Raw genomic sequence first — 25,131 nt, 5'->3', positions numbered from 1 at the left:
AGATATTATTAGTTTGTTGTTGATTTCTGGTTAAAATTTCTTTCTTTCTTTCTTCCTTTCTTTCTTTCTTTCTTTCTTTCTTTCTTTCTTTCTTTCTTTCTTTCTTTCTTTCTTTCTTTCTTTTTTGTGGTCTGTAGAATTTCAATTCTTTTTTGAATACAGTGACACTTGTTTCATTGTATGGCATATGGTCTACCCAGGTGAATATTACATATATACCTGAAAATAATGTGTATTCTGCCATTGTTAGGAGTAATGTTCTGTAGTCAGGTTAAACTGGTTGATAGTAGGGTTCAGATTTTATATTTTCTTATCGATTTTTCTGGTACTGTACAATGAATTCCTGAGAAAAAAGAATTGAAGTCTCTAACTCTATTTGTGAAATTGACTACCTCCACTTTCAGTTCTTTTAGTTTTTACTTTGTATTTTGAACCTTTTATTAGGTGGATAACATTTAGGATTCTTGTGTATTCGTGTTGAATTCACTAATTTATTATGAAGTTTGCCTCTTTATTTCTGTCAATATTCCTTGTATTGAAGCACACTTGATAACTGTATCCCATTCAGCTTTCTCACGCTTACCTTATGTATGGCCATTTCAAAATTTCAGACTATCCATATCTTTATATTAAAAGTGAATTTCTCATAGTTAGGTCTTGTGTTTTTATCTAAACTGACATTCTCCACTTTTTAACTAGAATGTTTAGGCCATTTACTTTTAATGTATTGTCACTATGGTTGGGTCTATGTCCACTATCTTCCTATTTGTTTTTATTGTTTTTCCTTTTCCCCCTTATTTCTGCTTTGATATTTAGTGAATACTTTTCACATCCAATTTAATTGCCTCTATTGATTTATTAGCTAAACTTCTTTGTTCTAATTTTTAATAGAGGTTTTGGGGTTTTAAATATGTACATTTACTTTATCATATTTTGCCTTTACATAATGTTATACCACTTCACATATAATGTAAAAATCTTATAACAGCATGTGTTTATATCCTATCACTATTTGTGTGCTATGGCTAATCATATACTTTACTTTTACATATGTTATGAACTCTACAATGTAAAATTTTTTTCACTTTAAGGCCAGTTTCCTTTCAAATAAATTTAAAAATGGGAAATTGTCTTTTATATTTACCTATGTATTTATTCTTTCCATGTTCTTCATTCTTATACAATCTAATCTGCTATAAATCCTATTCAGTAAATTTTTTATTCCAGATTTTATATATTTCATCTCTACAAATTTCATCTAGTTATTTTTGTACCTTCCCTTTCTCTCCACTGTATACTCATATTTTTATCTAAATCTTTAAACATATTTATAAAAGCTGTTTTAAGTCCCTGCAAACTAATTCTGTCATCTCTGTTAATTCTTGATCTGTTTATATTGACTAATTCTTTTCATGTCTATGGGTCACATTTTTTTCCTTACATATCTAATAATTTTTGATCAGATGTTGGATATTGTCAATATTCTATTATTGATGGATTTCATTGTCTTCCTTTAAAAAGTTTTGAGTATTCTTTTGATATATGGCTCAATAATTTGCATTTAAATTTGATCCTCTTAAGGCTTTTTTTGTTGTTAATTCATACATTTATTCAACAAACATTTATTATGATCTACTGGCCCATCACATGATAAGTCCTATGTTACTGGACAATGAAGGAGTTTAATGAAGCAAGGGAAACAGACTGATAGCACCATGTACAGTAGAGGTAAATAGAACATACATAGAGAAGGCAATTTTCTGTGCCACGGAGATTAGGAATAACCTCTTTTTATGAGAAAAAATGTTTTTAATGGATACTTAGGATGCACAGAAGTTTCACATATGGATAGGGGGCAGTTTTGGAAGTTCCTCCAGTGACAAAACAGAGGCAAAAAGTAAAGATTTGCTAAATATCTAGTGGCTGAGTCAGAATTAGAAGTGTCTTTTGAATGACTGGTGATCTGTTAGCATCTTTGACTTTGTAATTTCTCTTTCCTTTCCTTTTTTTTTTTAAGTTTTAATCACTTCATTGTTCTCTCCATTTCTCAAGCCCTTAAGTTAGAAATACTCATTATTCAGGTTATCTATATTTGGATTCATTTTTCAAAGTAATGTACATTCAGCTAATTCCAGACTTTTGTTGATTCTTCTCCCATATGCATTTCAAATTCGATATGTCCAGGTCTTATTTCTTCCAGAAGAATGTGAACTGGGACTCAGTAGTGACAAATTTTCCTCATTCTAAGCCTATTTATAAATGTATCACTGACCATCAAGTTTTTTTCATTGTTTGTTTGAAATTTTTATTTAAATTCTAGTTAGTTAACATATCGTGTAGTATTGGTTTCAGGAGTAGAATTTAGTGATTCATCATTTACATATAACCTCCAATGCTCAACACAAGTGCCCCTTTAAGGCTTGTTTTTAGAGCTTTGTTAGATGAGTCTAAAATACCCTTTACTCTTTTTTTTTTAATTAGTTAATTTATTTCTTTTGAGAGACAGAGTACAAGCGGGGCCAGGGGGCAAAGGGAGAGAGAGACAATCTTAAGCAGACTCCACACCCAGCAGGGAGCCCAACATGGGGCTCGATCTCATGACCCTGAGAACCAACTGAGCCACCCAGGTGCCCTGCCTTTACTCTTTTACTAGTTTATCCCTATTCCTAAGATATGACTTTTCTGGGTTTTCTAGTGAATATCCTACATATTCAACAAGGTCTCTTCACTCTGGCTGGTTGGAAGACAAATCTAGAACAGTCCTTTATGAGACCTTGGTTCAGCTTACAGATTCACCAGGTATTTCTATCTTGAACTTAAGGAGTATCACCCTATCCATACCCTGTAGGGTGCAGGCAGACTCAAGGGGGACCTATGGAGATTTCTGGAGTTTCTTTCTTTGCTTGTCATATTCATTTCTGATACTCTGTCACAAAAATTTCAGCCTCCTTAGCCTTCCCAAATTCTCTTCTCAGTCTCATCAGCTCAGCTCAATCATCTTGATCAACCTGAATTCCCTCCCCTTCTTGTTCTGTGGTCAATCACTGGGCTCATCTTGTTTATTTCCTGTCCCTCAGAGAAACAGTTATGTCCTGTTTGCTGCCCAACTTTTAAAAACTCTTGTTTCAAATATTTTATCCAGTTTTCTCATTATTTATAATGGAAGGATATGGCTGTTATCAGTTACTACATCTTGGTTGGAAACAGAAGTCCAGATTTCATTTTTAGGAAGGCACTTAATGTTCCCTAAATATATGTACCATAATTTCAGCTTGTTCAAAGATGAACTTAATGAGAAATAAGAATTATAGAAAATAATCTTTCTAGTCTAAATTAGCCTTTTTGGCCTTTCATCTAGCAATAATTTTAAAAGCATATTTGATACTTTGTCATCTTATGGTTATTTGCTTTATTAAGTTTTTTTGTAGTCTGTTTTTAAGAATAGTGCATAAGAAATCCAGAGTATATTTAAAATAGCAAGCAAATCTTACTAAAGTTTTAGAATTTGAGATTTGACTGATCACTTGCAGTCATGTTCTTATCATAAAAAATGCTTAGAAAGTATTTTTCTGACTTCCAAAATCTTTAGCTAAGCCAATATAATATTGAAGTCAGATTTAAATTTTCCCCTATAACAATGTACAGAGAGCTGGCAAGATTTCAGTATTACTTACAGAACTGTAGCTTACTTTTATATTTTTAAGTGAAGCATAGTTGATATACAGTGTTATATTAGTTTCAGGTGTACCACACAGTGATTCAACAATTCTATACATTGTTATGTTCAACATGATAAGTATAGTTACCATCTGCCACCATATGACATTATTACCATAATGTTGACTATAGTCCCTATGCTGTACTTTTTGTTCCCATGACTTATTTATTTTATAACTAGAAGTTTGTATCCCTATATCCCCTTCACTTATTTTGCTTGTCCCCTCATCTTAACCCTCTCTGGCAACCATCAGTTTGTTCTCTGTTTTGTTTGTTCATTTGTTCTGCTTTTTAGATTCCACATATAAATGAAACCATATGGTATTTGTATTTCTCTGTCTGACCTGTTTCACTTAGCATAATACCCTGTCAGTACATCCATGTTGTTGCAAATGGCAAGATGGCATTCTTCTTTTTATGGCTGAGTAATATGTACGATATCATCTTTATCCATTCAGCTATGGAGGGACACTTAGGTTACTCCCGTATCTTGGCTATAACTACTTTTGTTGAGTGCTTTTCATGTGGCAACCTCTGTGCAAACCATTTTATATGAATCATGTCATTCAGTTATTCCAAAAACTATATAGGCAAGGTTTATTATTATTATTACTGATTTTTTTTTTTAGCTGAAGAGACAAAAACTCAGAAAGATTAAATAACTTTTCCAAGGTTACCGACTATTGTGTGGGTACTTTTGGGATTTTGAATTCAGATTCTGAATGCAAAATCCCATGCTCTTAACCTTACCAGCCATTTAAAAGGAAAAAGCACGCTTATACACAGGATGCTCGGTGGCTTTAATTATGAGCTTCCTTGTGAAGTTAAATCTTCTGTGGTAGCAAATACACAAGCAAAATGTCCAGCAAAAACCACATTTCTTCAGGAATAAAGTTCTAGGAGATAAACTTTATGCTCTGTTCTTTCTTCTATGGGAGGATTTTTAAGTTTGTTTTAAATAAGAATTATTGTTTGCGTATAACACTACATCAAAAACTAATCATGTAATGTATGGTGATTAACGTAACATAATAAAAAAATAAATAAATAGGAATTATTTTCAGGCCTCAGGACTCTCAAGCCTCTTGTATGCTTAAGAGTTAGTGGGTATTAAGCCCCCTAAAATACACTGTTAAGTTAGAAGCCTGAGTTCCTAATTAAACATAGAAAGCTAGAACCAGATCGGCCCTTGGAACATGAACCACCAGTTGACCTGTGCATACACAGAAATCACTTTGTGTCTGATGATAGTCACTCCCATCTGATTGTAGTGTCTAAGGTCTGCTGTCATTTCCAGCATCTTTTAATACCCTACTACCTGATTCTTTCATTTGGAGAAAACATTGAGGAGGATTTGGGGCATTTATAATAAATGGATACAGAATTTTATTATTTTCTTTTATTCCCCATCTTTTCAGAAAAGTAAAAACAAGTGATTGATTTTGTAAGTGCCTCCAAACAATAGCAATGTAATTTAAAGCACTGAATCATTAGACAATCATTCTTCCCAAATGTAATGTCCATGACTTAAGTCAGTTGGACAACTCACTTTTACTGAGTGCCCGAGGATGTAGAACATATTGACATGTGCTTGAATCCGTGCTTTGTGTATAGTTCTCATTTTCAGATAAATCATGAGTTTTCCTAATAACTAAAACAATTGCACAAGGCATTTATTTCACTCATCAAGAGCCACATTATAGATCTATAAATTAGGCATACAAACAACATAATGAACTGTGATCCACATCCACCCTAGAGTTGTGAACGACAAGTAAAAATTGGTTATTGTTAAGCAACTGAGTTTTCACGTTCTTTTGTCCTCCCAGAAAAGCCTAATACTCAGTTCTTATAGCTGGAACATAATCGTTGGCAAGGATGTCAGTGAGGAGGCTATGGCAGTCATTCAGCTGAGACATGATGAGTGTCTGAATCAGGGCAGTGGCGATATGGACGGGGAGAAGAGATATATTTCTCACCCATAGGTGGGGAATAATGCCCAACCCCATGTTTGTTAGAAGGATGAAATGGGAATGTGAAAGCACCTGTAAATTGTGAATGCTGCGAGGTCTTAGGTGGCATATTCCTTCTTCTTCACATTGTTAATGACAGCTGTCAGCCGCAGTCACCCAGCCTCTTCGTGTAAATGTTCAATTTTAACCTACTGTCAGGTTATGTACTACCTGACAGGAGCCCTGAAGATCTTTTTCATCACATGCTTATTACAGTTGACATTTCTGCCACAGTGATGTGCCCAGTAAAATGAACTTGGTATGGTTTTATTCCATACACGTCAGACCTTGGCAGTAATGATTTATTGAAAAGGTGAACATTTGGTACCAAGTGTTATTAGAAAAGAATGAAACCTAGTAATGTGGGAGACAGAGAAGACATTTAGTAATATATCATGTCATATTTCAGGGGATGCATGGTGCTTCATGGGGTACACAGTCTTGCAAATTAGAAAGATGAGGATAATTTTATCAAATCAAGAATTAAAGCCTTTGAAACCTACTAAACCAATGCCATTTCTGTTGACCCAATAGGTTAGTATTGGCTCCATTCATTATAGGCAATTAACTAAGTTCTGCATTTCAGCCAGCAACTAATGAATAGGCTGAGGGTGGAAAATTTTCCTGGCCAGAATACTCAAAGTTTCTACAAATCATAGTTCCCAGGAATTCTAAGTGGAGTAATATATTCTATTTCATGATGGATTATTTTCATGTCTTCATATATCGTCACATGGATTTGTTCCTTTCATTGGATGATGATATGATTGTCTTATACATGATAGTCTCTTGGTGATTAGTCTTTAAAAGACCCAATCCTGGGGCGCCTGGGTGGCTCAGTTGGTTGAGCGACTGCCTTCGGCTGAGGTCATGATCCTGGAGGCCCGGGATCGAGTCCCGCATCGGGCTCCCTGCCCAGCAGGGAGTCTGCTTCTCCCTCTGACCCTCCCCCCCCCATGCTCTCTCTCTATCTCATTCTCTCTCTCAAATAAATAAATAAAATCTTAAAAAAAAAAAGACCCAATCCTGTTTAAACACAGGATGGGAATTTATCTTTAAAGTAAGTCAGTGGGGTGCTCTATCATACATAAAATGCATGTTTATAATGCATGCTTAACATCAGTTAACCTTTTACATCTTTCAATTTATTGCTCCAAGCAATGTACAAGGTTCTCCTCAGAAATGCACAATTCATGGAAAATATGTTTTCTTGTTTACAATAAAATTTACACTTTATATATAGAGAGAAGCTAAACGTATACAACTAAAGTGATTTACAAAAAGATTTGGGAAGGTACAGGTCAATATAAAGGAAGATAGTACACACCGAATATGCAGAGTGCCAAGCTATGGCAGACCCTTCCCAGGCCCCCAAGACTGCAAGGGTATCACTGCATATGGGTCCACTGACTTAAGCTACTGTCTTGCTGATTCCTCCTCGTGTTTTTGGCTGGTTGATTTCTCTCTTTATCGGCTAACCCCTGCTCTGTTTCAGGTACTCTTGATTTCTTCTTCACAGAGATGGTTACCAACCTCCTGGCTTATTCACCTGTCTTTAGTTTTTTTCACACTCCAGTGCAAGCTGTCTACACCCACAAGAGCAAGCTTTTTCAAATAGCATTTTACTCTTTATTCATCAAACTCTGACTTCAGACCCAATTGGAGAATGCCACTTTGAGACCCACAAATCAGTGGCAGGGGAACCCAGGGAGTCTGCCTACAAACCCAACAACTCTGGCTAAACCGTCTGGGTTAGATGCTAACTGATCCCATGAATGGCCAGTCTTCCTCAAGGAGTGAGTTCTGATGCAAAAGACTACCAGAAGCCCATAGACCTTGTTTCTTATAACATCATTATAAGAGGAACCTTGGGAAGAGGACTTGGAATAAGAATGGAGTGACAAGCCCTGCCAACCCACCTATACTCCCTCCTCACCTTGCTGTCTACCACTGCCTGGATTATTTTTTGATCAAGTTCAAATTTGGCCTCACCACCTAGCTAGCACTCCTTCTCTTGCTTTTCCTTTAGATAGGCATTACCTTCTACATCAATCTGTGACACTGGTCGATGTTGCACCCCCAGTCTTTAGATTTGCTAAAATGGGTCCTTCCCTGCTGGCCTGCATTAGCATCCTGGGACGGTGGCAACAGTCTCTCATAGGCTCCAGTGCCTGCACTGTGAAATGATTTTCCATGGAGATATGCAAAATGTTCCTAAGGTTTTAATGAATAAAAAGGGTTCCAAGAACAAACAACTATGAAAAATGGTGTCTTTACTGCAAGGCTTCTCCGAGCTTTTGATATGTTAATAAGCCTTGTGATATGCTAATGTGAATTGGGACTCTCAGAGAGAGAGAGCTAATAGAAAACTTATTTGATCCCGAAACTATTTTTTTGAGAAAAACATCTGTTAAAGTCATAGAGAATTATAGTGTTCCAACAGAAGACAGTTTGCAAATTCCAGACTGCTCCATCAAATCAAATTCCTTCCACCTTGTTAAGTCATTTTGCCTTTTATAGACAGAATTTTCTCATCTCACTCATATCTTTTTCAAAATTTACTGTTCATTTTAAACTCTCAGGGTCAGCTAAATTAGTCTGTATACAGTCCCAGCAAAAAAGAGAACGTAGGGGTTTCAGCTTCTAGAGCCTTGTTTTTATACTTTATGTCTGTTCAGATGACGGTAAAAAAGAGATTTGGGGAATATTCTGGGCTGGGAGGAAACAACATGATGCCTTCTGGTCACTACAGTAGGCGGTTTGAGAGATATATTTGTCCAAATAAAGTGATGTGTGTAGGTACTTGCAACATGAGGTGGTAAACATGAAAACCATCTGGGTTAGATGCTAGTTGATCCATGAATGGCCAGTCTTCCTCAAGGAGTGAGTTCTGATGCAAAAGACTGTCAGAAGCCCATAGACCTTGTTTCTTACTATGAGGGGAGGAACCAGAGGAAGAGGAATGGGAACAACAATGGAGTGACCCATAGTGTCCCTGCTTACCTGGGATAGATCGACTAACTCCTGTTGTCCCAATGTAACTGTTGAGAATGCCCTCTTGTACTCTCAGAAGGTGTTGGTTTGAATGATTAATTGGACAGACAGCCTAGATAAGGGAGGAGACAAGAGCCAGGAGAGGAACAGTGTGTCCTAAAAGTGAAGGAGATAGCACTATTTAAAAGGAAGAGAGTAATGAGAGTTGTCAAGGGCAGTGTTAAGTCAGTGATGATGAGGCTAACCTATGATTTTAATGTAGAACAGTCTCAGTAGGAAAGCAAGGTCAACCTGTTCCATTTTGACCGTATTGACTCTTCTAGAGCATTTTTCCATATGTTTAATAATACATATTGATCAGGATTCTTATTGTGTTGATAGTTTGTCAGATTTCTGATACCTCACTGAAGAACATTTTTAAGGAATATGAGAACATTCATAATCATTCCTGAGCACAGAATTTTATAACCAAATTGCTTCCAGTGTTAATTTAAAAATTTAAAATATGTTTATAAAATTGCATATCTCTGTATCTCCCATAGTGCCTAGCATTGTGTTTACACACAGTAAGCACTTAATGCCTGTGTACTTGATATGTCCATGAATACACATGGCCAATGCATGGGTGGGGGGGCACTAATTATGTTTATAAAATGTCTAAAATACCATTCTTAAAAGTTTTGACAGTGTGTATGAAACTTAATGTCTTTATGCTCACAAAAACTCGTGGTATAATTTCACCAAACAAGGGACAGAGTCCCTATCACTGTTGTAACTGTTTCATCTTCGTCAACAACTTTTGTCGGTCACACACTTTGTTGAAGAACACCTAGTTATTCCTGAGGATTCTGAAGGAAATAGATGATACTGGCCCTGGCTTAAAAAGCTTAAAGAATACATTCATTCAGGGATTGTAATGCCTTTCCTTTGATGAAGTGTTTGCTATGTATTACATGAAATTCTCATAAGTAGTAAGATTGTTCATCCTCTGTATAGGCAGCCAGAGAGATATAGTCATGCTAATGTTCTGTTATACTCACACAGTCAGAGAAATCCTCACATCCCTTTATTTATAGAAGGCTAAATTAACTTTCATTTATTCACTCACTGGGCAAAACTCTGACTTGGTTTGAAAAAAAGTCAAGGATATAGTTTCTAACTCTCAGTAGCTCAGAGTCTAGGTGGGGAAGTGATAAATAAAATAACTTGTGAGGGAAAAAAAGTACTGAGTCTGCCAGATAGATAACGTTTTCCCATTGTAGAGATCCTACAGTTTCTCTCAGAGTGCCTTTACCTTATAGACTATGCGCATATACTAAATATTTTTAAGGAGGAAAACAGGATCACAAATTTTAGTATTTTAGGAGATTGTGCCAGCCGTCCATATGCAGACTGTATTATAATGGAGAACAGAGATAAGGAAAGCTGTTAGGAGGTTGTTGTGGTTAAACTAGCCATGGAATGACAAGACTGGATTCTGAGATGTTAACAGAAAGGAAGCTGTAAGAGTTCATCTGAAGGCAGCATGCAAAACTCTTAGTAACTGATTTCATAAAGGACTCTTACAGAGAGAGGAGCCAACAATTGACCAGAGAACAGCAGGGGTGCTCTTTTTTTTTTTTTTTTTTTTTTTAAGAGGGAGAGAGGCAGGGAAGGGGCAGAGGGAAAGGGAGAGAGAGAATTTTAAGCAGGCTCCATGCCCAGTGCAGAGCAAAGCGCGGGCTCGATCTCACAACCCTGAGATCATGATCTGAGCCAAAATCAAGAGTCGGACTCTTAACCGACTGAGCAACAGTGGTGCCCTTGATTAAAATGTCTGCCTCATAAAATTGTTCAGTTTTACCTTTGAAAGTTGTAACTTTGCATCTCCACCATGTAAAGGGTCTATAAATCATATATGTTGAGAAAATGGTAACAGAAAGAAATTTACAATATCTCATCTCCCTTCCTAGCTCCAAAATGAAAGGCTTCACTCCACCATCCAAAGTGCTGTTTATCTGGCTTGGAAACTTGGTGTTTAGTGTAGTTTACAGATAGAAGGGAAGCAGGAGAATAGTGATAAGCAGATGGATCTCTAGACTGCCTACTTCTTTAAAGAAAGGGTTCAAAGATGGCTGATAAAAGAATTTATTGCTGAGTTCAGTGGGCTGACCCTAATAATTGAGAAAAATAGAAGGAGGAGTCCAGCTGAAGGTCATCACAGTCATTGCAAAGTGATGACAGGGCATCTAAACTAGATTGTGATGGAGGATCAAAGGATACCTTTAAAGTACATTTAAGATGGGGCACCTGGGTGGTTCAGTCGTTAAGCGTCTGCCTTCGGCTCAGGTCATGATCCCAGGGTCCTGGGATCGAGTCCCGCATTGGGCTCGCTGCTCCGCGGGAAGCCTGCTTCTCCCTCACCCACTCCCCTTGCTTGAGTTCCCTCTCGCTGTGTCTCTCTCTGTCAAATAAATAAATAAAATCTCTAAAAAAAAAAAGTACATTTAAGAATGTACAATGTGAGGATGATGATGGGGAGACTGTAACAGTTAGATTTGTATTGTTCATGTCTCCTGGGTATTTTGCCTTCTAAGATTCACAAATTAGAAATTCCATTCTGTCAATTAAGTATATATCCAATTTTCTTGAATTTTTAATTCTGTCAAAAGAAAGATAAATGCCTGATTAGTATTGATATGTATCATAGTATATAATAGTATATCATAGTGAATAAGCATAAGCAACATAAACTAGAATTTTCCTTTTATGTTACAGAGATATTAATCAATAAATTTTGTTTTCTACTGCATTAAATGACCATTTGGGTATTGTGGCAACCATAGCAGATTTAAGGGTTTCTTGTCTGTATTCATGTAAACATACCCTAGTTTAGTGGTGGGTACTTGCCACTTAAGGGGTGCATCCTATTTCTACTTGACCTATAATGTAGACCTTGGGAGTATTTGATTCTTTGAGATCTACTGTTCCTACTTAAGAACTTTTGGCCAGATCAATGATTAGTAAACAGCTAACATTGGCTATATGAGGTCTGCTATGGGTCAAGGTGATTATTATTTGCAATATCAACATTAAAGCTGATAAGGGTGTTAGTTTGTGTAGTTACTGAGACTCTGACCTGACTTTGGGCAGATTAATTTCCTGAATTTGTTTTCTTATGTTTACAATGAGGATAAAATAGTAACTTTGGGTGATTGTGTGAATTTGATGAGATAACATACATAAGGCTCATAATAAGCACTAAGTAAAGATTTGCTATCACCATTAACATCTTGGGTTTTTAATGACTTTTCATGAATATGTCACCTGGGAACTGACTTAATTGTCCTTTAAAGAGATTTATAGCTCTGTCCTTTCTAAAAACGTAAATAACTTACCCTTTTTGTAAAAATGGTACATACTTATTGTAAAAATTTAAATGTAGGTTTGTTTAAGGGACACAAAAATTGCCACAAATTACCTATTGCCCAAATATAGCAACTCTGAACACTTTGTAAATATCCTTCTAGTCATGTTTCTATATATACCCATAAATCGAAAGCAAAGTTGCATAGTATCATCTATGCCACCTTCTATTGGTAGTCATAAAGCCAGCCCAGAGTAAAGGAAATAGATTCCACCTATGGTAGAGAAGCAATAAAGTCTCGATGCAAAGACATGTGCATATCAAGATGGAAAAAATTTTCATATTTTGCAATCCACCACAAGGGAGTTGCGTGAACAAAGATTTGGAAGTGAGAACGAAATGTATTGAGGGTCAGCAAGAAGACGGGTTGCAATAGTATATGAGAAGCTCTTGGCTGTTCCACAGGTACTGTTCCTAGGAGCCCTCAGGTTGTTGGAAGTGCCACTTCACTTTTGGCTTTTGGATCAGTAATTCTTGTGTTTTGGCAAAAAGGTATCTTAATATTATTCAAATACTATATCTGGTGCTTCCATCTTAATGTAAGCATAATAGTAATACCCACTTTATAAATACATAGAAAGAGTAAGTGATTTAATGTTATGCTCTACTTACTGTTTCTTTTTATATTCTGGTGCTAAAGATTACAAAAATGAGTTGCAGATATCATTACTGAAAAGCTAAGACTACCAAAAAGCAACTAAAATGTGTATTTAGTACAAGATAAACAGAGAAGAGCCATAAGTAAAAGAAATTCCATTTTCATCTTAATTACACCATGATGAACTCACTTTATTTTCTCTCTTTCTTTTTTTTTCCCCTGTAGCTCATAATGCTGGACTTGTAACTAGGTAAAGCAGGTTGATCTTGGCATTCCATAATCTGAGGGGCACAGGAAAATTCCTGTATCAAAATCATTGAACCGCTATAGTCTGAATCTTACCATTATAGTTTCCTTATTTTGTGTTTTAAAGTTCTTTTGCTTTTAAAGATTTTTTATTTATTTGAGAGAGAGAGAATGAGAGAGAGAGAGAGAGAGAGAGAGCATGAGAGGGGGGAGGGTCAGAGGGAGAAGCAGACTCCTTGCTGAGCAGGGAGCCCGAAGTGGGACTCAATCCCGGGACTGCAGGATCATGACCTGAGCTGAAGGCAGATGCTTAACCGACTGAGCCACCTAGGCGCCCCCTTAAAGTTTTTTTTTTTAAAGAAAGATACAATATAAGAATTTATAAATATCCTGAAAAACACAACTTATATCATTATTATCTATTCATCAGATCAGATTATAATTAAACTCCGTGTGTGTGTGTGTGTGTGTGTGTGTGTGTGTGTGTGTGTGTGTGTGAGAATAGAGATGAGAGAGGAGAGAATGTGCCTTCTCCTAACTTAACAGAGGACAAAAAATATTGGAAACAAAATATAAGTACAAAAAGCACATGTTATTAGTTAAGTAACTCATAAAATGTAGTTTATACTTTCAGTTGTTCCTAGAAACCAAAACAGTAGCAATTTTTAGATATAGAAAATAAAAAGGTCCATCATGCTACCTTTTCCGAGTTGGTATTCTGCCTTTTGTGTTTGTGCTGAACTTTGCCCAGCTTGGCATCACCTGAAATGAACATATCTTATTTTCCTTTAGTCATTTGTACTCAGCTGAAGTTTTAGTCTTTCTTTGTAACTATGATTTTTGAAATATAATGTCAAAAAAAAGTATCTCCTTTCCCTTCAGGCATGTCTGAGTGACTGTGCATCATCAGCAATCTCTGTCTCTGTGCCTTTTGATTTCCAAACCTCCTCATATTTCTCCTTCCTTTGTCACTTTCTAAGATGGCTTTAGAATTTCTGAGAAACATAACAAGAGTGACCAGTGTCCCAAGGATGGCAGATCTAACAGTGCCCTTGCCTGAGATGGTATTCAGTGCCCAAGATAGCTCCCTCTGCAGTTGTGTGTGTGTGTGTGTGTGTGTGTGTGTGTGTGTGTGTGACCAATCTCGCCTTTGCATCAGCTGGGCAGTGCACCAACCAGGAAGATGTGATGTCCTAAGCAACGAGGTAGGCCCCTGTAAGAAGGGGGCTCAGGCTGGTGGCAGGTGTATCAAAGAGAGGGAAGAGGTGGGCACTAGGAGGGAGCTGGGGGCCTCTAAAGATAACCCTAACGTTTGATTGTCTCTGGTTGCCTGATATATTTTGATACCTTTTAGGAACTATTGTTTGACTCATAATAAATGAATTTGAAATGATGAGGTCAGTATTCATTGAACATCTGTTATTATCTATTATTATCATTCCTCTTACTTCAGAGTCATTGTTCTATATTTTCCAGCTAGTCTTTATCAAAGTTACAAAAACTTCTATAGCTATATAATCAAGGTAAATGTACTAATTTTATTGGAGTACAAATGAATTTTGCTGGATTAGAAAGAAAAAGAAAATGGATTTACTTAGCATAAAAAAATAGGATAACTATCACAGAAAGATAAAGTGAAGATCAAGCTATTCTGATCCTTTGATTCTTTGTTTTTGCTTGAACTTAAATTTCTTGGAATTCTTCTGAATGAACAGTCCTCTTACATCTTTCCATTCATCTCCCTCCCTTTCTGTCCATCTTTGATGTTATATTAGTAATTGATTAACAGAGGTTTCTGTTATATGTATTAATTTCATAAAATTAAGCAACTCTTAGGATATACAGGAAATAATATCAATAATCATTGCCATGTAATTATTGAGACTATTTGATGTAGTCAGTTGTTATGGTACTCATGGGATCATCTATAAACTGGTGCAATCGGTCCAATATTATGCTATAATATGCTAAGTTCTAAAAATTGTCCCTCTGTGTCCCAACTCATCTCACTAGTTGACATTTAATTCAAATAATGATTTAATCAACTCATTGTATTAACTGGAATTCCTCCCTTCAAAATTCCAATATCTCTTAGAGAGCTAGTATATTAAATAGTTTTCAATATTTAACATAAAGTAATAAGATTCATTTCTAACTGGATAATTGGCACATTTCAGGTACTAGTTGGAATGGGGCATAGATTAAGTGAAGATTGGAAAAGAGAAAATATCTGCTCATAAGCGGATGCCTAGAGGGTGCCTACATATATGGGTCATTGCAAAAGAGCATCCAGGGAAACCAGGAGCCATTATGAGAGAGCTGGAAGGAGAGGAAGACTTTGAAACCACAGGTTCCTGAAGATCAGCTTCTTCACTTTGTTCTAAGACCAACAGGAGCCATTTCATATGTTTTAACAGGCTGGAAGCTACCCATACAATCACAGATTGATGGAACATTTTCCTTCTACATCTTAAATATCATTATTACAGGTGGACTTTAGTGAATGTAAATAGAAAGGCAATGATGGTTAAACCACCTACTTGGTTTAAAGGTTACCAGAAATACATTTTCATAGCAACATTTTAAATTGCTCGTTCTAAGGCTAGTGTTTACTTGCCAAGATTTATAAGACGGTAATTAGGAAAAGTAAATGTTGGATGTCATCATGAACAGTCACAAAAAGTCTAAAAAGTACAAATCAATCATTAATGAGATGAATGGATACAGCTTGACCTAAGGAGCAAACAAAATGAAGCAGCTGGAGAATGTAATTCCTTAAGAGACCCAGATATCATCATCTTAATCTGTTTTCTTGAGCAACTCCTAAGAGTGGAAGCTGAGTTACAGTTAATTCGCTGAACATAGATTTTTGTTTGACTTTGCAAATTATTTAACCATGAAAAATAAACTATATTTAGTTTATATACTTGGACTGGCTATAAGTTTATTTGTGATTTTTTGTAACCTATGAAAAGGAAAAGATCATTAGCCTTCTTTCAAAGAATGTGATTTGGGAGAATTAAAGACTATACTTTTCTATAGAAAGTAGTGCTACTACTTGAGAGCAGGAATTACGTCTGTCTTTTTATGATCATTTCCTTACTGGCTAGTGTAGTGGCTGGTATAAAATAGATGTTCAATAAATATCTACTGAATTCAACAATGTTGTATGGATAATGAAATCTGTGATTAGTTATAATGACATTATTCAGTCTTTTAATCTATGCCTCCTTTTGAAAACATTAAACATATATTATAAAAAAGGTGTTTTAGAATTTGTATACCCTATAAAATATATTAATTTTTTTGGACTTTTATTTGTTTATTTGAGAGAGAGACAGAGAGCATGAGTGGGGAGGGGGGAGCAAGGAGAGGGAGAAGCAAGCTCCCTGACGAGCAGGGAGCTGATGTGGGACTCGATCCCAGGACCCCGGGATCATGACTTGAGCCGAAGGCAGAAGCTTAACCAACTGAGCCACCCATGCGCCCTGAAGTATATTAAATATTTAAAAGTATCTCCTAAAATATACTATTGAGCTCTGATGTGCATTGTAAGGAGCTCACTCCCTCTCATTCCCCAGGTTCTCTATCCTGTTGAGAATCAATCTGTTTTATTAAAGTTTAAATTATTTTAGTTGTGTAACTAATCAAACTTAGCAGCTTAAAATAAGAACATCCATTTATTTTACTCTTGAATCTAATTTATGCGTGGATAGGAGGGCATGACTTATTTCTGGTCCATGTGGTATCAGTTGGGGTGGCTTAAATGGGTCTGGAAAATCCACTTAGTTGGCTCAGCCACAGACATGGCTGGTTAGCTGATGTTGCCAAGCTGTGTGTTGCACACATAGTTGTAGATTTTTTTTAAAAAGATTTTATTTATTTGACAGAGAGAGATATAGTGAGAGAGGGAACACAAGCAGGGGGAGTGGGAGAGAGAGAAGCAGGCCCCCCCCGCTGAGCAGGGAGCCCGATGTGGAGCTCGATCCCAGGATCCTGGATCATGACCTGAGCCGAAGGCAGATGCTTAACGACTGAGCCACCCAGGCGCCCCACACATAGTTATGGATTGATGGAACATTTTCCTTCGTATTTTTTATAATTTTTAAAAAAGATTTTATTTATTTATTTTGAGAGAGAGAGCATGTGTCTGCGCATGTGCAGGGGAATGGGGCAGAGGCGGAGGGAAAGAGAGAATCCCAAGCAGTCAGCATGAAGCGTGATGTGGGGCTCAATCTCATGACCCTGAGATCATGACCTGAGCTGAAATCAAGAGTCAGACACTTAACTGACTAGCCACCCAGACTGTCCTCCTTCATGTCTTAACTATCATTATTAAATGGAAATAGAAAGGAAAGATATTATCGAATCACCTGTATAGCCTTAAATGTTACCAGAAGTGTCTTCTCATTATCAATATTTTAAATTGTTCAGTTTAAGGCCAGTGCTTAGCTGGGAGTTCAGCTATGGCTATTGGCTAGGTGTCTTGATTGCTCTTCGTGTAGGCCTCTCTAGAAGAATGCCTGGGATCCCTCACAACTTGGAAACTACATTCCAAGAGCAAGTGTTCCAACAGCAAAGAATTTGAAGTTTCTAGTTTCTTAAGGCCGGGGCCCAGATACTGACATAGGAGCATAGTAACTGTATTCTATCAGTCAGTCATAGAGTATGCCTGGATTCAAGGGGAAGGGGGTAGACCCTGCTTGTCAATGGAAGAGGTGTCAGAGACTTGTGGCCATCTTCAATCTAACATAATTATCTTCAAAATAATTTCTTTGTGTGAATAAGAAAATATAAGACTTTTTAGATAAGATTATTACCTAACTGTATGCCAGAATTACCAAGACTTTAACTATGATAAGCTTGACTTGTCTAAAATTATCTTGAGCCTAAAAGGCTATGGGATTGCATATAAAAAAGGCTTATCAAATTTTAATAAATTAGCCAAATTATTATTAGTAAAGTAGGTGAATTGATTATGTAGCATTGCATTCAAAGGGTAAAATTATGTAACAGGCCTCTATAAAACTGGCCAGGCCAAGCACAGGCATTCATGTTTGATGAATGATAATGGGCCTTCCCAAATTATTTATTATCTTAATATAGCCAGGGCACGTGTCACCTTAGCTTCTAAATATTTTATTCTCCTACTCACGTTAGTAATGTGTATTCCTTCTGTGTTATTTTATCACCAGTAGTGAGACTTTTATTAGCAAAAAGGATGTTTCTGAAAAACCGTTTCTTAGGTTTTTGGTGTGAGAATATACTGGAAAAAAATATTTGAACACTTACTATGTTCCAGAGCCTGGTCTGTGTTCTAGAAATACAGTAGGGAGCATAGACGACAAGACCCCTGAAATACAGCAGAATGACAGGGAGGACCACCGTTCTCCAAGGGATTAGAAAAGTACTATTAAATAAAAAAGAAAAGATTAGTTGATGATAGCCACATTGTTGTCAAATATAAGGGTTATAAAAATAGACATTTTGGGAGGTGCCTGGGTGGCTCAGTGGGTTAAGCATCCGACATTTGATCTCAGCTCAGGTCTTGATCTCAGGGTTGTGAGTTTGGGCCCCACATTGGGCTCCACACTGGGTATGGAGCCTACTTAAAAAACCAGACATTTTGGCAAATGCACATAACACAGAGATGTGAGCATTTATCCTGGGAACACAGACCGTGGCGGGACGCAGTGTTCTGGCTTGCTATGGGACATTGTTGCTTGCTCTTACTATGGTTTTTGAAATGTATGCTAGGCCCAAGCATTGAGAAAAGGAAGAAGTAGTTTCTCTTTTGTATTACACAGATCTATATATGTGATAAGATTTTATAAAATTCTATATCAAAAAATGAGTGTGTATAAAACAATGGTGAAATATGAGTAAGATCTATAGTGTTGTTAATTGTATTGTGCCATTTTCAATTTTCTGGTGTTGATAAATGACTTTAGTTGTGTAAGATGTCATCACTGTGAGAAGCTGCGTGTAGGTACATGTAAACTTTCTGCACATTTTTTGCAACTTATTTCAAAGTAAAAAAATTTTTTTCTCATGTAAATACACCTAATTAAATGTCTTATCTTAAATTCTGACCTTGTTTAGTCCTACCCAATGTAAGCCAGCACACTCCCGAGAAAATGGAAAGCAGAGTGGTTATCTTTGTAATATGCCAAACTTAATGGGATGTTGATTATATTCTTCATTTATTAATGCTGCACACTTTTAATACTTTGGCAGTTTTATTCATGTTTTAGTGCTTAAACTTTTTATATGAGCAGAATGTGTGCATATTTAATGTACCCCAAAAGATGAAATGTGTGGTAATTTGTTAAACTAAAATGCAGTAGTAAGACACTTTGGCAAGTATAGCATATTGCAAGCATTTTAGGGAGCCAAACAAGCTGAACATGTCAAAATAATAGGTGGCTCTGTGATATTTATTGACAACCTATAATAGCTGAACACTATTCAAAAAAATGATTATAGCATTATTTCATTAACTTCTGAAATGTTCATTATTTTAAAGACATAAATTCTCTTTATTTCTCTTTTCTGAAAATGAAAACTTCCATATTTTGATATATGACTCATCTACCATTAATTTGTTTACATTTCTTTGTCTTTCCTGATACCAACAATGATGGAATGGAGATATTAAATCTGTGATTACCTACTTTTTTTGTTTTTCTTTTTAAATATAAATATTCAAAGATTTAAAGACCCATCTTGCCATTGGCAACAACATGGATGGACCTCGAGGGTATAAGGCTAAGTAAAATAAGTCAGTCAGAGAAAGACAAATACCGTATGATTTCACTCAGATGTGGAATTTGGGAAACAAAACAAATGAACAAAGAAAAAAAAGAGACAAACCAAAAAACAGACTTTGAACTGTAGAGAAGAAACAAACTGATGGTTACTAGAGAGGCAGTGGGTGGGGGGGATGGGTGAACAGGAGAAGCTGTTTTAAACAGTTATCTGGATGAGCACCAAGTAATGTGTAGAATTGTTGAATCACTATATTGTTCACCTGAAAGTAATATAATGTATGTTAACTACACTGGAAATAAATGAATAAACAAACAAACAAACAAATTAATTAATTAATTCCCAGTTGAGAAATGTCAGCTCTATACGGTTCCTAGTCAATTTTGTTTTTGTTTGTTTGTTTTTTAGCAAAGCAAGGTTTATTGAGCGATAGTAAAGTGATAGTACAAAGCTCCCGAAGACGGAGGGGACCCAAGGACGTTGCCTTGTTCCTACTCAGTTTTAACAAAATACCCTCGGTCTTAAAAATTGTTCTGAACTGGCATCAAAATGCCTAAATAACAGCAAAAAACAAACAAACAAACAAACTGAGTAAATGCTTATAAAACCACAGCTTTCTGTTGTGAATTTATAATTTGTTGTGTTCAGAGAACAACTGTTCTTAAAAAATGAATGATTTCTGAAAACAGGTTAAGGTTAAGTTGCTTTACTAGCTTGATTTTATACCACTATCATCAAACAGAATTTGGCTGATGAAGCTACAAAATGAAACCGTACTCAGTTTAGAGGAGTCAGTTTTCAAATGCTTGGAGGATGGAGAAAGGAAGTGGCCACTGGTGATACTACACTTATTTGTGAAATGCTTATGGAATGTACATGGTTGCTAAATGCTGTGTTTATGAATATTAAGGGGAATAAAGTATTGCCCCTTTTCCAAAAGAGTTTACTGCTAAGCAAGGAATGGAAAAGGCACAGGATAGGGTGGGGTGGGTGGGTTTGGACACATGTTGAGTCTGGGCTGAACTCAATTGTTCTTAAAAGTTTTTACAAGATGAGGTTAAGATTAGTAGCCTGACCACATCTGGAGAGAGAAGAGTTGGTGAATTATGGGTCGAGGGAGGGGCCCTCTGCATTCATAGGGCTCTGATGATAAATAACAGTGGTCTGCAAGTTGGCTTTACTTTTAATTAAAATGATGGAGTCAAAAACCTTACAATGCTGGGATTAAACATGATATTATTATTTTAAAGATTTTTTCTATTTATTTGAGACAGAGAGAGAGCATCAGTGGGTGGGGGGAAGGTACAGGTGCAGAGGCACAGCAGTGAGTCTGCTGAGCAGAGGGCCTGATGTGGGGCTCGATCCCAGGAGCCCAGGATCATGACCTGAGCCGCTCAGGTGTCCTTAAACCTGATACTAAACATGAGTTTAATAACTGGAATTTTCAAGCACTTGCAAAGTTTTAATTTAGCTATTTATTCCAATCCTATTTCCCTATTTAAAAAATGGAACTCTGTAAACTCCCTATATTTCTGATGTTCTGTTAAAAATATTTATTAGCAGAGAAGTATTCCAAAAAGCTGAGAGAAACAAGCTGAAAAAGAGCATACATTTCTAAACTGGATCATCAATCCCTGGAAAATTTAAATTGATTAGGCTTCATTCAGGAGGACAAGACAGCCGGATGTCTTTAGTCATAAGGCTAGAATTCCGTAGGCAAATTATAACTCTGCCTTATCTAATTCTTCAGGAAGTTGATTAGCCCGTCTCATGTTTGCCACATTGACTAGGATGGCACAGGCTCATGAAGTCATGTTTCTCAGACTGAAGGTAACAATTACCGAGTGAATACCAAATTCCAGGCACTCTTCTCAGGGGTTAACATGCATTAATCTCTAAAAGTTTATAAAGACATCTCTGTCAAATGATTCATTGATTAATAAATATTCATATTTATTTTTCACTTGGGATATTTGTTTTATTTTCACTATTTCTTCTCTTTCAGCTCTTCTTTATGCAACTATTTTTGGAAATGTTACTACAATTTTCCAGCAAATGTATGCCAACACCAACCGATACCATGAGATGCTGAATAATGTGCGGGACTTTCTGAAACTCTATCAGGTCCCCAAAGGCCTTAGTGAACGAGTCATGGATTATATTGTCTCAACATGGTCCATGTCAAAAGGCATTGACACAGAGAAGGTATGGGATATTATTGTTGTTGTTATTTATTTTCCATTTCAATAGGATCTTCAGATGCCTGTAGCTCTCCCACTCATGTATTGCTTGTATAATTGCTTTGTGTTACTTTGTTTTTCGTAAGTGACATATCAGTCAATCGTAGTACGTATTGAGTGCTTAGAAGGTGCAAAGCACTCAACCATTAATCATCAATTTAGAAATTGTGGTTTCTGAAAACAACTAATTGCTCCATTTCCCTAAAACACTCATTGCCAATCAGAATAATTTGCTGCATTCCTCTAAAGCTAACAGTGCTACCATCTCCCTGGTCAGTTTTATTCTTGATTTCTTCTTTGACTTTTTGCCCATTGAAAATTTAGAAAGAAACTTTCTTGCTTATAAAGGAAAAAAGTGATATGTCTTCTATGCTGTCCTCCACTTAAATCTCTCCCCTCTCTCACACGTGTTTATGGAGAACATACAATTCTTCATTTTCCTCTTTTCCTTACACAAATCTATAAAGTGGATACCACCTCCCCATTCATCTGACATCTCTAATGTCTTCCTTGTCTTTTCATGAAACCTCTTCTAATTTTTCCCATCTCTCTTATATTAAAAAGGACCCAAAATCCTCCTTAAAATAAACAAAACCAAATTAAAAATAAATAAATTCTCACTTCCTACACCCAGCTGATTTACATCCAATATGGGGGATGACAAGTGGGGCCTGCACACGAGTTTTAGAGAAAACCCATCTTGAGCTCTTTTTCTTTATAAGCATCACGGGAGACGATTATTTTTAGATACTGAATTTTGACATGATAATCAGATAGTATATTACTTTCCTTCCCATTTCCCACAAATTCGATTTGTTCTTTTAATCATATGATGTTGGCTTGGAGTTTTTCTGAAAGGTCTGCTCAATAAGCACCTTTCATTGTCAAAGGGAAAGAGCAAATGAGCAAAGTAGATATTCAGTCGGAGGAATTTCATTGAGGTAATTTTAAGCCACAGCAGCTGTTGTTAGGAGCAGATGGTTGAGGGGATGTTTAGGGGTCAGACATGGAAGAGTTGAGGGAGGGAGGCCTTCACAGGAAGTGCAGATGAGATACTTGGGGGGGGGGGCGGGAAGAGGGGGGGAGCAATTATTCGAGGAATCATGAAAGAGGGTGAGATTTCTCCCTCTTTCAACATCTTACAAGCTGCAGTGTTAATTTTCTAGTTAAATGGCCATTAAAATGGAATGTCTGACTACAGATGGGGAAAGGACAAGCTACATTCTGTGGAATTTGGTTTATATATGCCTGAGCCAAACAATATATGGTTATAGGGAGGGTATCCAGAGAAGGAAGAGAATCCTCCGCAGGGATACAGGTGAGACTCAGTGTTTAAGACGTCAAATGCATGATGTTCTTTGAGGTCCACATTCAGTGAAACTGCTACATGCCGTGTGCACTTCCAGACACACCACATGCCAGTGTACCAGGAAACAGTTTCTGGGTTCCTAGTATTTACCACATTTTTTTGTTTTTGTTTTTGTTTTTGGTGTTTGTTTTGTTTTGTTTTTTTGGTTTGCTTGTTCATTATTTGTAGTCACAGGAATGTACTTCTGATCAGTAGAGTATCCACAGAAAGTGGAGTAATAGGAAAAAAAGATTGGAAAGCTAATATTAAAGGTAAAATAAAATGTCAGTTCAAATGAAAAGATTCTTAAAGAAATAATTCAAAATATTAAAGTGGATTGGCTTTTGGATAAGAAAAAAAATCACAGATGTGCCTCCTAACTGAAAGGGGAATCCAGAAAGAGTAGTTTTTTACTAAAGGGGGAAGCAGAGTTAAATAACTGGCAAATATGAAAGGTTTGTTGTGCATGTATAAATCCTATCTAAAGTTTAATTTAATGTGGCAGCAAACTCTCCATGCCTGTACTGATTTCTCCCAGTCTATTAAGAAAATCCCCACCCAAATGTGTGAGAACTAGCTGTAACAGAACTGTAAATGAAGGGATATACGCCAAAGTCTGGGCCTGGGACAGAGTTATAGGAGATTCTCTTGGATTGTATAGTCAATGAGGATGAATTTAAAAACGCATTCTTACAGAAACAGACTCTGAACTATAGAGAACAAACCAATGGTTACCAGAGGGGAGGGGGGTGGGGGATGGGTGAAACAGGTGGTGGGGATTAAGGAGCGCACTTGCTATGAGCAGCTCTGGGTGTTGTATGGAAGTGTTGAGTCACTACATTGTACACCTGAAACTAATATTACACTGTATGTTAACTAACTGGAATTTAAATAAAAACGTTAAAAAATGCATTTTTAGCACGCCATATGCTCTACTGAACAAAGAGAAAACAAAAATTGTCGTTCAACTTTTTGGTTTAGTAGAGAAACTCCAGCCAGAGCAGAAGAGCCACATTCTTGTTAGGCATTCAGTAATTTGACTACATAGTGTACATATAACTTTAAAATATGGTAATAAAGTATCGAAGTATAGACCCAAGAATTATTAGCCAGAGCAAAGAGTGGGAATAAACATCTCAGAACTAGATATTACTATAGATAAGAACTGAATGTAAGTTAAAGGGTATATCACAAAGAAGGAATTGATATATTATTTCATATAATTATAAAATGAGCTAAAAATTTCAGAAAATATTTAATGAGGGTTTCCCATGTGGCCTAACATAAATGTCAGATGGACTGAGTTAAATGTAAAAAATAAGAAACCATAAACTAATAAAAAGAAAATACGTGACCATGTTTACTTTATCTTTGTACATATTAAAGCAATGGAATACATAACAAAGTAACCGATAAATAGATTTGGCTAAAAAATGTAAAATCTTTCACACCAAAAACCATGAAAATGAAAATGAGATAGAGTATTTGCAACAAATATCGCCAAGTGAAAGGTTAATACCTTAATATGTAAAGTGATTTTGTAAATGAATAAGAATTAGAATACCTGAGAAAAATGAGCTAAGTACATAGTTAATTTATATAAATATACAAAAATACAAATTAGTACTAAACATATATAAATATTATTTTAACTTGTAATAAATAAATATTGAAACAGCAAGAGACCATTTTTAATATGTCAAATGGACAAAGATAATGCCCACTCTTAGCAAAAGCTATAGTGACTGACACTATCATAAAATTATGGTTTGTGTGTAATTTGGTGTGGCATTTCTTGAAGG

At 36.3% G+C, this 25,131-nt stretch overlaps 1 protein-coding gene across 1 annotated transcript in view; it reads left to right on the top strand.

Annotated features, from left to right (window-relative positions):
- Nucleotides 1-25,131, top strand: part of KCNH5 (potassium voltage-gated channel subfamily H member 5) — a 313,954-nt gene that overhangs the window by 190,315 nt on the left and 98,508 nt on the right. Inside the window, exon 8 of the mRNA XM_025870498.2 lies at nucleotides 21,747-21,946. Coding sequence (XP_025726283.1) covers nucleotides 21,747-21,946 — 200 coding nt within the window. The remainder of the gene's footprint in view (nucleotides 1-21,746; nucleotides 21,947-25,131) is intronic.

This window comes from Callorhinus ursinus, unplaced genomic scaffold (assembly GCF_003265705.2).
Source record: "Callorhinus ursinus isolate GAN/ISIS: 27379988/994484 unplaced genomic scaffold, GSC_fseal_2.0 scaffold8, whole genome shotgun sequence".
NCBI classification, from domain to species: Eukaryota; Metazoa; Chordata; class Mammalia; order Carnivora; family Otariidae; genus Callorhinus; species Callorhinus ursinus.
The sequence above is the reverse complement of the archived record's forward strand: the minus strand, read 5'-3'. Positions and strand labels throughout refer to the sequence as shown.